Genomic DNA, 15,878 nt, shown 5'->3' with positions numbered 1-15,878 from the left:
CCTATTCTCTTTCCAGCTAATCCCGTGGCTCTTGGAATAGCAGGTCCCAGGACATGAATTGCTTGTGATGAAGAGCCGGGGTGGATGCTGGCATTACCCGAGCCATCTTTGTGTCCCTCTCCTCCCATGATTCCTGGATATTAAGGAGGGCAGCCGGCACTTAGGTGAGGGGAGGAGGAGGGGGCAAGGGAATTCAGGCAGTCATCCTCCAATCTGTATCTGCCCTTTGTATACCATCACCGTGACCTCCTCCACCTCCTCCTCCTTCTTCTCCCCTCTCCCCCGTTCCAAGGAGCCAGCCTTGCTGACAGACAGATGGACCAATGGACAGATGGCTTCCTTTGCCTGGCTAAATTTAGTGGCCGGTGGGGTGCAGAGGGGGCCTCTGCTCATCCTGGAGGCCAGCTCAGGCCCTCAAGGGGTTTCGGTACAAGGCTCCAATGGGTCTCCTTAGCTACTCAGACACCCTTGTTTGGAGCACACACATCTGCTCCTGTTAGAGCCTCAGTTCTGACCCTGACATTCAGAAAACAGACTGTCATGGAGAATTATTTCACTTGAGGTTTTCATATCTAGAGCACGCCCCAAAGAAAAAGAAGTAAAAGCAATTGCATTTCTCTTCCCAGATCTCTTTTTTCCTAGTAACTTTGCCAGAGTAAGAGAGGCAGCTGATAGGATCAATGCATCTTTCACTGGTTCTAAAATGCATCTTTCCATCCAGGATTATGTTTTCCTGCCCCTGCCCCCACTCCAGCATCCCCAGGGACAGACATCTGTGATTGTTCTAGGCATTGTGGGGAGCAGGGGTGGGCAGGGCAGGGGTCAGAGTTTACAGGGGACGTGGTGCTTTCACACTCCACAGATTTTATTTAAAACAGCCCTGTGATGTAAGCACCGAAACCCCCATTTTACAGATAAGGAAACTGAGGCTCTAGAATTGAGTGCCTTGGCTAAGTAGCTCCCATGCTGGCCAGTGGCTGGAGAGGAGGCTCCCCAAAGTCTGAGAGCTTGGCCCAGAGCCCACCCCGAGACTCCAGTATTTGAGAGCTGCCAGACCTTATAAGCCCAAAGGCCAAGTGGCTGGCTCTGGTATTGGGCCAGACCTTGTAGGGAGACAAAGCAGTGCTGCCAAGCCCTCAGCCCCAAGACAGCCTCCTCTGCCTGGCTAAATTTAGCCGCTCTATGGAGTGTAGAGGGGGCCTGTGTCCGTCCTGGAGGCCAGCCCAGGCCCTCAAGGGGGTCAGCACAGATTCCAATGGTCTCCTTAGCCATTCAGGGTCCCAGAGTTGCAGGGATAACACCTCTGCTTGAAGAGTTCAGGCCAGTCCCCCACACCGGGCCCGTCGGTGTCCCAGGGCTCGCTCAACGCCACTCGACTCCTTAGATGATGGCCAGAACAGGGCCCTGGGCCAGTGTACAGACACTGTCAAGCGGAGGTTGTAGGGGACACTGCCAGGCATTTATGGGGAGGCCACAGCAGGGGTCCTCATGGTTGGCCTCTCCCAGACCTTGCACTGCTTCTCTGGCCTCTTCTAACCTCCCCAGCTGTGGGCCATGACCTGGCCGGAGCCCCTTCTCCCCAGCATCTGAGGCATCACAACCCCCTGGTTCTCCTCCATCCTTTTGAGTCATTTCCTCTTGGTCCCCATCCACTTCCTGCCCCTGGAATATGGGGACTCCTTGGGCCGACCTAGGTCCCTGCCCCCTAAACACTGAGCGCTCCTCGGGAGGCTTGTCTCCTTGCCTCCTGATGTTGCTGAAACTTTTACACCCACATGGCAGCCACGTGCCCACCCACCTCCTCGGGCTCCTACCTCTATCTTTTCTTCTAAATCCAACTGTATTGAGGAGTAACTGACATACAATAAAATGTACCCATTTTAGGCACAGAGTTTGATGAGTTTTGACAAATGCATGTAACCCCCACCCCCACCCCTGTCATCTGTCACCTTAGAATGTTCCCTCCTGTTCTTTTGCTGTCAATCTCTCCCCAACCCCCAGCCAATTACTGATCTGTTTTGTCACTAGATTTGTTTTGCTTTTTCTAGAATTTCATGGAGGTGGAATTGCACAGTATGAGCTTCTTTCACTCAGCACAAGGGTTTTAAGCTTCATCCATGCTGTGGCATATATCAATAGCTTGCTCCTTTTTTTCACTGAGAAGTATTCTGTCGTATGGACATACCACAGCTTGTTGTCCTTCCCCCGTTGATGGTCATTTGGGTTGTGTTCGGTTTGGGGCTGTGATGAGTAAAGCTGCCACAGACAGTTGAGTTCAGTTCTTTGTGTGGACGTTAGGTCATTTTCTGATTTTGTACCTCCATTTCTTCCGGTACGGCCCCAACGAGGTCTCTCCTACCCCTGTGAGGGGTGTAGCATGGGAGGCATGGGAAGCACAACATGGGCCAATGGAGGGGGCAGGAAAAGGCCACGGACATTTTGGCAGCTGCCATCCCTGAGCCAGTGCAAAGTGAGCCGGGGCTTGCCCCAGAACTCCCTCTTGGGTGAGTGGCTGTGAGGTAGGAAACCTCTGTTTGCCTTGGCTGCTCCATCCTGACCTGCCAGGCTCCATGCTGTGGGCTGGCAAGGCTGGGTTTGTGCAGGCTTGGGTGGGGGCAGAGGTGAAGCCAGCCTGCCCATGACCTCCAGCAGCTGATGGAAGTCCTGGAGCTGCCCTGTCTCCTAAGCAAGCCCCCCAAGCCCATCTTAGCTCCACACTCTGCCTATACATCATGAGGAAATCAGCTACATAGTCAGGATCTCAGAGTCTTGGGGATCTTTTATCCGTAAAATGGAGCCCTAACCCCTGGCTTGGCCCATCTCAAGGAGCTGGCTGGGCACCCAGGGAGATGCAGAGTATGCAGAGGTTTGGGGATCTGAGAAGTCCTAGTGATGGACCACGCAGAAGGAAGCATCCTGCCCATCCTTGGCTCCAGCTGTGAGCCGTGTGCCAAATCTTGCCCTTCCCCCCACATAAAGTCTAGGAGCTCCTAAGGGCGAGTTCTGTCTCTTCCAGTCATGGCTGGCTTCATGGATGTGTGCTCTAGGCAGGTGCACTGGACCCCATGCTCAGAAAGGCCCTGGTCTTGGTTTTAATGCTCTGCTGTCACTGTTATGAAACTCTTACTTTTTAAACAAAGGGCTCCGCATTTTCATTTTGTACTCAGCTCGCAAATTCCAAAGTCAGTCCTGTCTCTGGCTCTGTGGGCAGGGCCTGATTTCCCTTCCCAAGGCAGCTGGGCAAAGGATTAGATACAGAAACTTCATGAATGAATCTTCCCTACAGAGGAAGGAAATCAGGGAGATGGGGACGCACAGCTAATTCCTTTTGCAGAGCCCCTGCTCCCAGAGGGCAGGGTCACTTGGGTGAGTCAGGAGTTAATATCAAGCAGCCTCTCAAAGGCTCTTGGACAATGTGAGCTGAAGGAAGCCATGGAGAGGTGCCTTTGAGCTGGGCTTGGAAGGGTCAGAAATTGAAGGCATCCTTGGGGTTCAAGGAGGGCAAGGAAGCAGAGCGAGAAACCTCAGGGAGAGATTCAGGACCCACAGAATAGTCAGGGCTGGAGGCCCCTGATATTTAGGTTCCAGGCCTAGCCCTGCCCCAGACCAAGTCATAAACCCCTCCCAGCCTGTTTCCTCACTGATGACATGTGAGTCTTAACATGTGCAGGGGGTTTGAACACATGCACCAACTATCAAGTGCTGTCCCTGTGAGGAGCAGAGTTGTGTCTCTGCCATTTGGGAGTGGCTGGGGAAGTCAGTGCCTTATCTCAGAGGAAGAGGGCAATCCCTGGCTGGCAATGTGGGAACCCCAGACCTTGACTCGTGTTCCCAGAGGTGAGGTGGGTATAGCTGGTGACAGCTCAGGTAGACCCATGGGCAGATGGTGGAGCCACTCATTAGGAAAACAGATGGTGATGATCCTCCATTGCCCCCGGCACTCAACCTTTATTTCTCTACCAGCTTCACGTCAACAGGTGGGTTCAGGGCCCTCCCACCGTCCCCCACCTCAAGATCTCCCTTCCCTTCAGCAGGACAGAAGCAGAGAATCTCTGTGGGCTAGTGCCCAGGGGAGCCCCGCCTGACTGAGAGAGGGGAGGGAAGAAAGGTGTGGTAAGAGGCCACAGAGCCTGGAGCCCATTTGTCTGCAAGGCAGGCTAAGGGCGCTTTTTGATTCTGGGGACCAGGACAGGGATGTGAGTCTTGATTTACACATAAAAGAATCACTTGGTATACTCTCCAGGAGGGGTGAGGATGTACATTGACCCACTGTTTTCTTCCATGCCTAATTTTTGCCAGAGGGGCAAGAGCCGAATTAAAAGAACATTTATGTCCATCAAACGCTCTTTTCCCATCATCCAACATGATCCACGATGGACACACATTCTTTCAGCAATGAGGGAGGGAGAGTAAGTGCTGTTGGGTAACTAGCCATTCTGAGTGACATCCTTTCAGCTCACGGATATGTGGGGTTGGAGGTGAAGAGTGAGGCCAAGAGTCTAGAAGACTCAGAATCACCCAGCCATGCAGACTGTGGGATGGTGCACACAGGGTTGAGCTGAGAGGGCACAGTGATCAGGTACCCAAGGATGTCTGGGGTCTTAGGCACCAGGGACATGGAGGGCAAATCCAGCCTCTGCTTGGCAGACTGGACAGCAACGACACTTGGCATGTCTCATTTGCTTAGGACAGGGAAATCTCAGTCTGGGAGTGTCCAGAACTGAGGCAGCCAAGCCAGCTGTCTCCTGGGAAGGGGATCCTCACCCAGCACCCCCGCGCACCCCCCCCCCCCCCCGCCCCACTACTACCATCTCCCTCCCACTGACCCTTCAACCCCCTGCACATATAAACAGTAAGAGGCTCAAACCCTCACGTGCCAACTTTGTGGGAAAAGAGCAGAGTGGAGGGGGGTTGTCTGCCCTCACTGTGCACAGCTGGGCCCAGATGTCCTCCCCTTCACCGCCCCCCATCCCGCTGACCAGGCCCCAGACCAGGCACTAAGTGAGAGGTCAGAGCTAGCAGGAACTCCAGGAGTCCTCCATCAGTACAGAAGCACCAGTGACCAAGTAAAATGCCCAGCCTCCAAGCAAGGGGGTGCCTGCTCCAGAATGTGCTCATAGATCTGGGGGTAGAGGCCTCTGCATGTCTGGATCTGCTTCCAGCTCTGGCTTCTGGGCAGGCCCCTCCTAGGCTGCTGCTCTGGAGCCGGAACGTCAGGGGTGAACTTCCCAGGAGAGTCCCAGAGGCATGAGTTGCACAGCCCCCATGCATATGGAAGCGAGGACAGAGACCCTCGGCAGGGCCCAGTGAGCAAGCGGTGAGCGTGATGGCAGTGTGGGGAGTAGGAGTGAACGCTTGGGCATCATCAGGCTGAGGTACGCACTGGAGACTCCACTCTGTTCCCAGCACTCACTTCTTGTCCTTTTCTTCTGGAAGAAAGACCCGAGAGTATGCTGAGATGTATGTGTGACGGTACACAGCCAGACTGGTTCTGTCTGGCCCCTCCCACCCTCCATTTCTCTCGGGACAGCTGCATTCTCCCGCGGTATCAGTCAGGGGACCCAGTTCCACTGAGTCTTCTGATGCCGCTCCACGTATCCAGCTGCTGCCCGGGCACATTTCCCTGATGCCCCCTGGGCCTCCTTCACTCCACATGTTCTATCAACACCTCCAGCCCACTCCAGGGCGTATTTTCCTCTCAGTTTTCAGTTTGGGGAACCACTACCTAGCATGACGACATCCAGAAACTGGTGGCATGAACTCTTTGTTCATCCCACAGACTCAGGCTTGCTGAGTTTACCACCGATGTCTCTCGAGTTCTCTTCCTCCTGCTGCCCCGTGCCTCAAGTCCTCTCAGCCCTGCTCTTAGCCCCCATCTTACCTCACCATCACCCTCCTGCCCCTGGCATCACGTTACAAATCCAGCCTGTCATCCCCTTTGATGGCTCTCCGTTGCCTTCAGAATAAAGTGCAAGCCCCCCTCGCATTCTGGACTCTCCCAGATCAGCTCCTCTAGGCCTCCCTTCCCCTCGGTCTGGCCCTTTGGCTTCTGCCTGACAGCTGCTCAGTCACACCTAGGTATGGCCAAGAGATGGGGCAAGAGGACCACCCCCCCTCGCCTACCCCCTGCGGATGACCCGGCATCCGCAATTCTCCCCAGGACACATCCCTCATAAATCATAGGGAAGCTTATAAGTATCAGGCCTCAGTAAAACTTCCCTAAAAGGCCACCAGGCTGGCTGGGAATGTAACAGGGTCCCCTCTCTCACCCCCGCCCCATCCGGCTTTAGAAGGCCCAAGGGACTCTGCAGCCACACAGGGCAGAGCTGTCTGGGCTTGTGGCAGGCACACACCAGGCCACCTCTCAGATGTGGCTGCAGGTGCCCAGCCTGAGTCTTTCCTGTGGGCCCCATAGCCACTCCCTACAGCAGGGTACCGCCCTTTCAAGCCAAGCCTCACCAGAACCGTAGTCAACATCTCAGGTTAATGGTGGAGGTGGAGGTGGAGGTGTTGCCCAGGACCAGTTCTCCCTGGGCTGGGACTCAGTGTCTCCCCCTAGACCAGCTCAACACAGCTCATCAGCCTCCCTGCTTTGACCCTCCCATCTGTCCTCCATGGTTACCCCAGTCCCTTCCATGCTTCTACCCTTCTGTGGCTCACACTGCCATGAGGATAATGCCCAGGGTCCTTACCTTGGCATTCGAGGCCCTTTCCACACTGTAGCCTCACTTCTCTACCCTGCACTCTGAGTCCCAGCCCCACTAGAGACGCCAAGCCATGCTAGCCCAGCCCTTTCACCCCCAAGTTCCATCCTCCCCGTTTGAACCTCTGCTTAGATCTTGTCTCTTCTGGAAATCACCTGCAACCCTTAGCCAGCAGGGATTGCTTCTTGCCTAGCCCTTCCAACCTGCCCTGTCCTGTTAGGTGCCTTCCCTCCTCTCAGGCCAGGAAGCTTCCACCATGTGCCAGCCAGTGCCGAACATAGGCTTTTCCCCATTGGCCGAGAAATTTTCTCACTTCTAAGTTTTCTCAAGAAAATGTGCTGAACTCCTTAGCAGATATGGCTGCTAGGGAAGGCTCTCAGGGAAGACAGAGAAACTGCCTGAGCTGCCAATGAGGCCTGACTTCCCAGGTGAGATAGCGTGATCAAGGCCGGCCAGCAGAATTCCTGGTAGGTCACCTCTGTGCTTCAGCCAGAAATGGAGAAGCCCTGGGCCCCCAAGGGTGGAGTTTTAGGTGACAGTCCTACTTCTCCTTCTTCAGCTCCCTAGGAGTGTCCACGGTGGGTGGGTCAGAAAGAACCGTACTGGGGGCAAAATGCTTTGTCTGGCTCCCGCTACCTCACCCGTGGGTCCCAACAAGGCCTTGCTTTGGCTGAGCACCTACTTCCACCTCTAAATGGTCTGGTCACACTATGGACAGACCTGTGGTGGGCCAGCTTCTCCAGAGAAAGAAGGCCAACTTGTTTTAGCCTCTTTAATAAGATAAAATGTTTACAGCGTCTAGGAGGGTTGGCCAGTGTGAGACAGAAGCCGATTGATCGCCTTGGCCCCTATGGAATGACAAGCACGTGATCTATTTATAGCCCTCCCCCCAACTCCAGGCTCCCTCCCCTGGGGCCGTGACACATTCCTGCCTGAGATGACCCTCAAGGACCCAGCTGCTCCAGTGCAGGCCTTGGGCTATAGCTGGGACTAATCCAGACCCTCCCTAGCAATCTGGCCACGGGGCTACTGCCTTGGCTCAAACTCCCAGGAACAGGGAGTTTCTCATCCCTGCCTTCTTCCATTTCTAGGCAGCTCTGGCAGTGAGAAGATGGTGCCTCCCTTGTCCTTGGGAGGTTAGAATCACCTACTCTCTCAGGCTCCTCCACCAGCAGAAGCTGGCAGATGGATGCCATGCCCCAGCCTCCTCCTCTAAACACTGCCTCCAATGCTGACCCTGCCATTCTTCCTCTATTACTGGATCAAGGCAGACCCAGAGCTGTGAGCTTAGAAACAGAGAACGCCCTCTTCCACCCTCCTACAAGGTAACACCAAAGAGGCCAATCCAGTGTGGTCTGGGATCCTGGAGGTGGTCAGTGGCTGCCCACTCCATGCCTGGGAGACTGCCCTGAGAATATCTGCATTAAGACAGGCTGGGTTCAGAGAAGTCAGAGGCCAAGGCCCAGAGAAGGGCACACTGGGCCTGGCCATGCAGGGTGGATGGCAAGTGAGGAGAGGGAGGCAGCATGGCCCTGACTAGTGATCCTGCTGGCTGTGCCCTTGTAGCACAAGACCCTGCAGGTATCATGAGTCATAGCCACCAGAGCAGAGCCCCTTCTTGTCCTCTACTTGGTGATCCAAGAATACTTCTTTCTCTGTATAGACAGGGAGGTTGAAGCTGGCACCAGCCCGTTGCCACCTGGGAGCAGAGGCAGGCAGGGAAGCGGGCAGGGAAACAGACTAGAGGCAAGCAGGGTGGGGAGGGTCTGGGGCTTCCTACTCACCATCCACATGGTTCCGGGACAGGTACTTGAGGGCCTCATCAAGCAGGATGACAGGCAGAGATATCTGGAGCACCACTACCCACTGGCGCCCACTCAGTGGGGTCACCTGGAAAATAAGCTGGGGAGTGGGAGGTTTGGTTAAGGGAAGGACTTCTCATGTCCCCGCAATCCACCTGCTTCATACACCTGGGCTGCAATGGACCCTACATGAGCAACTCCAAGATGCTCCTTGAGGTCCCACCTCCAGATCTTTGTCCACTCTGTTTCCCCTGCCAGAAGTGCCCTCCCCTGCCCTTAGCCAAGGACAAAATCCTGTTGGTCCTGTTGAGAAGTGGGAGGCATTCTGTACTGGGGAAGAGCATAGTGTTTCCTCCTGCCCTAGCCTTGGGAAATTTCCCAGAACAAGAAGTCTGGTCTCCACCTCTTCTGTTCCCCAAGTCTGAGGGCTCCTGAAGCACAGGCTGTGTGCACCAAGCACCTTCAGATCTCCCCACTCCCAGTCCTCCAGGCTTTCCATAGCAAAAGGGTCCACAGAGGCCCAGTGACCAACCCAGGGCCAGAAATGTTATAGGAAGGTTTGGACCCTGTTGCAGAAGGGGTTTGGAGTCGGGCAGAAACTCACGGGCAGGGGTGGCACCAGCAGGATGAGGAAGTGCAGGGCCATGGACATGGCCACAGCTGCCAGCAGCCAAGGGTTCAGCCAGGGTGGCATCCGCAGCAGCGACTGGTTCTCCGAGACGCTGCCAATGGTACAGGATACTCATCTTGGGCCCGGATGGGAGCAGGCCCTGCGGTGGGCACCCATCCACCCATGTGGAGGTGCAGGGAGTGGCCTGAGCCTCAGAATTTCCCTAATTGGGCCTGTAGGCTGGAGTGCTTCTGGGAGGCCAGTGCAGCTGGGAGGGATGTGTCACAGTTGTCTGCTCAGCCCCCCAGCAGCCTGTCCTTAGAGCTTGAACCTCCTTTCTCTGTCCCTCAGACCCAATCCTGGCCCCTCCATTTCTTTAGACCCCAGTCTTGGCCCTCATTGTTCCCTAGATCTCAATTCTGGCCCCACTCATCCTCAAAACCCTCTTCTGGACCCCTCTGATCCTCAGCCCCCACACTTAGGCCTCACCCCCCCATCCCTCAACCCGCTCCGGGCCCCTCAGCCCAGCCCACCTGTTGAGGGCATTGCACATTTCAATGGTCACCAGCACAGACAAGGCCATGGTTGTGGGGAAGCGTGACTCGAAGACCTCGCAGTCAATGTCAGCAAAGAGTGGGTTGTCCTCGGAGCACTTCAGGAAGTTCCTCTGAGGGCACCAAGGTGGGGTTGGGTGGGGTTGGGGAGAACAGTGGTCAGGGAGGGGCCAGTGTGGGGGAAGAGGGAAGCCTCACTCCATCCTCAGCCTATATCTGAGGACATAATACAACCAGTGGGCAGAGTGCTGCCATGGGGTGGGCCCAAGGAGGGGTGCCTACCCAGGATGGGGTCAGAGGTACTACACTGTTCCAGAGAAAGGAGAAGCTAGCATTAGGATGGGGAGGACAGCAGACGGCCCTGGGACCAGAGGGAGGATGCAGGCATTACCCTGAAGGTGCTTGGGGAGCCCTGAATACTGGGGATGCAGGACTGAGGGTTGTGATTACCTGAGACCACAGAATAAATAAATGCATATGAAAACCAATCAGCCAAATTGTTTGAATAGAATTCACCTTTGGTGGGTAGACAAAGGCTGCATGTACTCCTAATCACCATTAAATAAGACTCCACTCATACTTCCCTCCAATTCTGCCACTGAAATTGAGCTCTACCACACTTGCCTTTTGCTTACAACACGGATTAATGAATTGCTAGGTGCAGGCTTACTACACAGCTTCTTCATAATGAAGAAGAAGCTCTCGGGGCTTGATAAGGGAAGTGGCTCTTCCCCCTGCAGTCCCGGGGGAGAGTTTTCTTCCTGTTCATAAACTTTGCTCACAGATTCTTCTGTGATAAGATGCTGAGCTGAGGCCATGTATGAGAACTTCTGGCTTGTTCTCTTTTGCATTGCTGGGATGAGTGTGAATGTTCATAACTGTTAAACAGCTCTGTTCTCTAATAATATAAATTTGTTCTCTGGACTCTCCTCTGAACACAGAGATCTTTTAAGCTAAAGGTTTAGAAACTGGAATCACATGCTGTAAAAATAACCCTCAAAGAGAAGCCTGTAAAATGACCGGCTGTCTGAGCTCCTGTCCAGTAAATACATCCCTGTTTTCCCACACTGCATAAATATGGGTAAGGTGACTTTCAGCCAGAAGGGGCCGCTAGCACTTTCCTTTTCTCCCTCATGCAGGATAAAAAATTACAAAAGGCTAAGGCTTGGTCAGATTTCTTATTTTAACAAAGAGATGGAGGTTCTTATCTCATTTAAGTCAGCAGTGGGATTTTCTCCCCAAATCGAGCTACAGTATTTGGGACAAATGCATGTTTTTATTTGGCACTGATCATAGAGCAAGAAGACCAAATGCCCCTGCCTGTTGTGCCACTGTGGTCAGCACCCCCCCACTCCCCCACCTTTCCAGATCTCAATGGCCTGTGTACACATGTACATACAAATGCCGTATACACACCTCCCACTCAGGCATGTGCACGCCTAGATCCTTATGTATGTGCAGAGGGAAAAAATACAAAAAGGATCACACTAAGAGTTTCAATAGATAAATACACTGTCCAGTTTAAACCTTCTGGGTTTTACCTGTGTGCCTCTGCCACATGCGTACATTATGCCCCAGGTCATGGGTCATAGAGTGGCCTCCTGAATTGATTAGAAGGTACATCGGGCTGAAACCTCAGTCTCCTAGTTTCATCATGAGCCTTGTGGTGGTGGGGGCCTGTTTCTTTGGGTGAAGCCAGTGTTCTGCCTATTCCTTCCCTTTGCCTCTCTGGCTATTTCCTATTTACCTTATGCTGCAAGGCCTCCTCTGTGTTTCATTAACTTAATTCATCCGTACATAGCTCTTACTATGTGCCAGATGTTGGTCTAAGCACTTTACAAGCATTGACTCAGTTAATCCTCCTGATAGCCTTATGAGGCTGAGGCAGATCTGTTATTATTATCCATTTTGTAGATAAGGAAACTAACACAGAGAGGTTAAGTAGCCTGTCCAGAGTTACACAGCTGGTGTGTGGTGGAACTAGGGTTTGAACCCCGGGCAGCCTGGATCCAGGCTCCATACTCTGTGCTCTTAGTCACTGCTGCGTTTTTGGCAGCTTTCTTCAGGAACCAAGCAGGTGGGGGAGGGGGAGAAGGCTCTAGTCACTTCTGCTGAAACCAGCATCTGAAGCTGAAAGTTCTACCTTAGGTCTAACCTTTGACCACCTCCAAGTCTCAGAGACACCTGCATTCTCTGCTGCAGCACTTCTCACCTTAAAATGTGAACGCCCACTGCCATGCTCTTCCCAGCTCTTTCCAGAGACTTTGCCTGCTTGGTCACTACTAATTTGTGCCTGGCATACAGTTGGTGCTTAATAGCCATTTCTTAACCAGATGGATAAATGAGAAATGGAATGACCTGAGGACAGTTGGGAAGTTGGCACCAAGGGGACTGGCGACTAATTCGTAGTGGGCGTGGGGTATGTGTCTACCACGACCCCCAGCTGTCTGGCTGGCATGGGTGACCAGGGAGGCAGTAGAACTGAGGTGGGGATGAAGGAAAGGGATTATCTGGGGAAAGGTGATAGATCTGATCTTGGACTTAGTGAATACAATGGGCCTGTGGGACACCTCAGAGGAGGTATCCAGCTGGAATTTTGGGACTGGGGCTCAGAAGAAACATTGAGAGCACAGCGGCGGGGGGATCCTGGGAGATTTGAGATGTATAGATAAAGGAGGTTAATTGAGACAATGCTGGAAGAAGGCAGCAGCGGGATGGTGAGCACGCCCTTGCTCTGCATCTTGCTGCTCCCACAGGAGCTAAATGAGCAGAGGTGCCTGAGGCTGGCCCGAGCCTTCTGCCAAGGGCTTGGGGGCACGAGCCTTTGGGATGAGGGCATGGGCCTATGCTCTGCACTGCTGCAAGAAAGGAGAGCCCATGAGCTTCAGGGCTGGTGGGTACAAGAAAAGCGTCCCTGAGCTGACTGCACCTAGATATGAACACTGCGAGAATGCCTGAAATCATCACAGAGCCTCCCCAGGGAGGATGGGGCAATGAGTCAGGTCCCTCTTTTGAGCTCTTCTATCTACAAGAAGGTAATGAAGACAGACACTCTCAGAGGAAAAAGATCCCAAATCCCTGCAGCTCTCAGCTTTACATGAGAATTCCAAAGCTGACATTGCCAGATTCACTGCAAAGGTTCTTTCAAGCAAAGGAGATGCCCAGACAGAGGGTCAGATTGACAGACAGAGCTGAGGGGTCTCCTTGCTTGCTCAGTTCAGAGCTGTGCTGAGCTAAGCCAGCCCTGTGGTGGGCATGTACCAGCTAGGTGACTTCAAGAGGTCAGTGGACCCCTTTCTTGAGAAGCATGTTGTTATAGGGGTGGGGTGGGGAGGGAGAGCCTGGCAGATTCTTCCCTCCATTCTTAATCTCCTTATTTAAAAAGAAAAAGTTAATGTATATTTATTTCTGAAGGGGGGGGAGGGGCGGTGAAGGGGGAGACACAGAATCCAAAGCAGGCTCCAATCTCTGAGGTGTCAGCACAGAGCCCAACGCAGGGCCTGAACTCACGAACCGTGAGATCATGACCTGAGCCAAAGTCGGACACTTAACCAACTGAGCCACCCAGGTGCCCGTCTTAACTCCTTATTGACCCTCCACCTGAAGTTCTACATATCTCTGAACCCTCAATGTTTTGGGGGTTCCCTGATAAAGGCAAGATACTTCTGGGCATTTATGCCCCTTGGCAGCCCCCTAACCAAATGACTGGGAGAAGCAGTAACCGCTTCTCTGGCTCTGGGGCCGGGCTGCTATCTCTAAGTTTCCAGTGGCTTCTGAGCTTGGCTCCTTAGATGGTGGATGTCTATGTATGTGTATGGGGGTAGGGAGGGACAGCCATTGGCCAACCGTGGAGTTCCAGATCCCTTTCCCCTGGAGCTCCAACAACTTGGGCAGTGAGTTCTACCTCAGAAATAACCCCAACAGAGTCCCTGGCCATCCTTGCTTACCAGCTGGTAGAAGGTGACGTGAGGTCCCTCGGCATCATATAGGAACCACCAGGTGGCGGCAGCCACCGTGGCCAGGCCTACGTACACTGCAAGGAGGGCAGGAGGAAGCTGGCTATAGTGGATAGCTGTGGTTTTCTGGCATCCATTTCCCCTTCCTAAAAATGCCCTGAGTTTCTGTCAGGAAACCGCCCTCTCCCTCTCTGAGCCATGTGGTTTATAGCACCTACCCTTAGTGACAGTGGTGGGCCCTGATTGGCAATCAACATCTGCCACACCCCTGGCCATGGTGACTGGCTAGGAGATAAGCAGGTGGCCCAATGTGGGCCAAGAACAGACCTGAGACTTTGATTATATTACTGACGGATACTCTCTCTTCTGCTGAATTGGGGGTTGTAAGAGAGTAAACATGAGGGCTACAGCTGCAGCAGCCATCTTTCCATCTCAAGGAGCACCTGTCCGAGAATGGAGCTGAGGCAGAGCCAAAATAGGCCAGTGATACTGAGGCCTGGATCCAGCCATGCCTGAGGAATGCTCTAGTATTTTCCATTAGATGAGCCCACACAGCTTCCTTTGGCCTATGCCAGGCTGAGTCATACTGTCTGCAGTTTGCAAGGATCCCTGATAGAAGCCTCTCAGGAAGCTCCTGAAACCCCACTGAGGGCTGGGGCCCCACTCACCTCCAATAGCCAGATATCGAAAAAAGAGCCAGCCACTGATGAGGGCCTCACGAGGGTTCCGGGGCAGCTTCTCCATGATGTCCAGGTCTGGTGGGTTGAAACCCAGGGCTGTGGCAGGTAAGCCATCCGTCACCAGGTTCACCCAGAGCAGCTGCACAGGGATCAGGGCTTCCGGCAGGCCCAGAATTGCCGTGAGGAAGATGCTGGAACCAGGGTCAGAGGCTCTAGGGCCCAGCAACTGAAGAGCCCAGCTCCTACTCACACTCTAGACTGGGAAGCTCACCTACTGTCTTCACAGGAGCCCCACCTCACTTTTCTAGTTCTTATGTGTGCACACAAGTGAGACTTGCATATACATGGCTCTGCTTCACACTGGACCACTCGTGCCTCCTAATCTCAGCTCTGGAGGCTGGATGATTCTGCTCTTTAGGCCTCTCTTGTTTAGGCCAGAGCTCCTCTCTAGGGCATGTACACATGTGGACAATGCATGCCTGAGCACATACAATTTGTTCGCAGACAGAAGTAAAAACAGCACAGGCCATACAATCGCACAAACACAAGCAAACACCTACATGCTTGCCCGGACAAGCAGAGGTGACAGAAGTCACATGTGTCCAAGCAAACATGTGCTCACCATCCCCCACAGGCATCTCTTACACGTGAACCTAAATGTGTACAAATTAGATGCTGGCACAAATCCTCCGTGCTTCTGCTTATGCCTCAAGATGCACAAGAGCACACATGCACATGGCTGCCCACACCTTTCATTCGGGTACACACGCCATGTTTGCACACACCTGTGTGCACACACTCACACACACACGTGAACACGTTACTGCCCCAGAGCAGCGCTAGTTCTCCCATCTTGGCAACTGTGAGTGTGGGGATTATGGCTAGAGGGATGACAGGGACTTTTTAGGTATCTCCTTGGGGGCCGGGATGCACCAAGGCCTCTGGAAGAATGACAAGGCCCTGCCCTCCTTGAGATGAGGTCCTAGAAGGCCGCCTCCAGGGCAGGGCACGTGTTCCTCTATCCCTGCAGCCCCATCCGAGGAACAGGCATTTCCCTTAGTGACCTAGAGCTGGTCCAGAGGGCTGGGAACAAGAAATGCAGGGCCTCACCAGACAACCTCGCCGACATTGGAGGAGATGAGGTAGCGGATGAATTGCTTCATGTTGTTGTAGATGGCCCGGCCCTCCTCCACTGCAGCCACAATTGAGGCAAAGTTGTCATCTGACAGCACCATCTCAGCTGCCGACTTGGCCACAGCTGTGCCGGAGCCCATGGCAATGCCAATCTCTGCTTTCTTCAGAGCCGGGGCATCATTCACCCCGTCTCCAGTCTAGGGGCCAAGGTAGGTAGGACCATGCCTGAGAAACTTCTCTTCCACCTCCTTGACTCCTCTCAACTAAGCCTATCCCTAAGCTCAGGGGATGTCCCCAAGGAAGCAGACAGCTGAACAAAACAAATGGTGAGGTTGAGAATGAGCTCAGAGATTGGGCTGGGGTATGAGGCTGAGGGGGAAGCCAAGCGTTGCAGACAAGGACAAATTTGAAGAGAAGGTCAATTCTAAGGTCAGAGAA

General features: G+C 53.5%; 1 protein-coding gene across 4 annotated transcripts in view; it reads right to left on the bottom strand.

Moving 5' to 3' along the window:
- Positions 1–3,928: 3,928 nt before the first annotated feature.
- Positions 3,929–15,878, bottom strand: part of ATP2A3 (ATPase sarcoplasmic/endoplasmic reticulum Ca2+ transporting 3) — a 34,590-nt gene continuing 22,640 nt past the window's right edge. The window contains exons 15-21 of one of the 4 annotated variants that reach the window (XM_019429556.2): positions 15,417–15,637; positions 14,295–14,497; positions 13,618–13,703; positions 9,650–9,783; positions 9,111–9,228; positions 8,489–8,606; positions 3,929–5,429 (exon numbers count right to left, since the gene is read on the bottom strand). In XM_019429556.2, coding sequence (XP_019285101.2) covers positions 5,410–5,429; positions 8,489–8,606; positions 9,111–9,228; positions 9,650–9,783; positions 13,618–13,703; positions 14,295–14,497; positions 15,417–15,637 — 900 coding nt within the window. In that variant the 3' untranslated portion in view covers positions 3,929–5,409. Of the gene's footprint in view, positions 5,430–7,976; positions 8,138–8,488; positions 8,607–9,110; positions 9,229–9,649; positions 9,784–13,617; positions 13,704–14,294; positions 14,498–15,416; positions 15,638–15,878 lie in introns of those variants that run through there. The other 3 variants (XM_019429557.2, XM_019429561.2, XM_019429560.2) reach the window with 3 other exon arrangements.

The sequence above is a fragment of the Panthera pardus genome, unplaced genomic scaffold, assembly GCF_024362965.1.
Source record: "Panthera pardus isolate Hobbes unplaced genomic scaffold, ASM2436296v1 HiC_scaffold_3, whole genome shotgun sequence".
Lineage (NCBI taxonomy): Eukaryota > Metazoa > Chordata > Mammalia > Carnivora > Felidae > Panthera > Panthera pardus.
The sequence above is the reverse complement of the archived record's forward strand: the minus strand, read 5'-3'. Positions and strand labels throughout refer to the sequence as shown.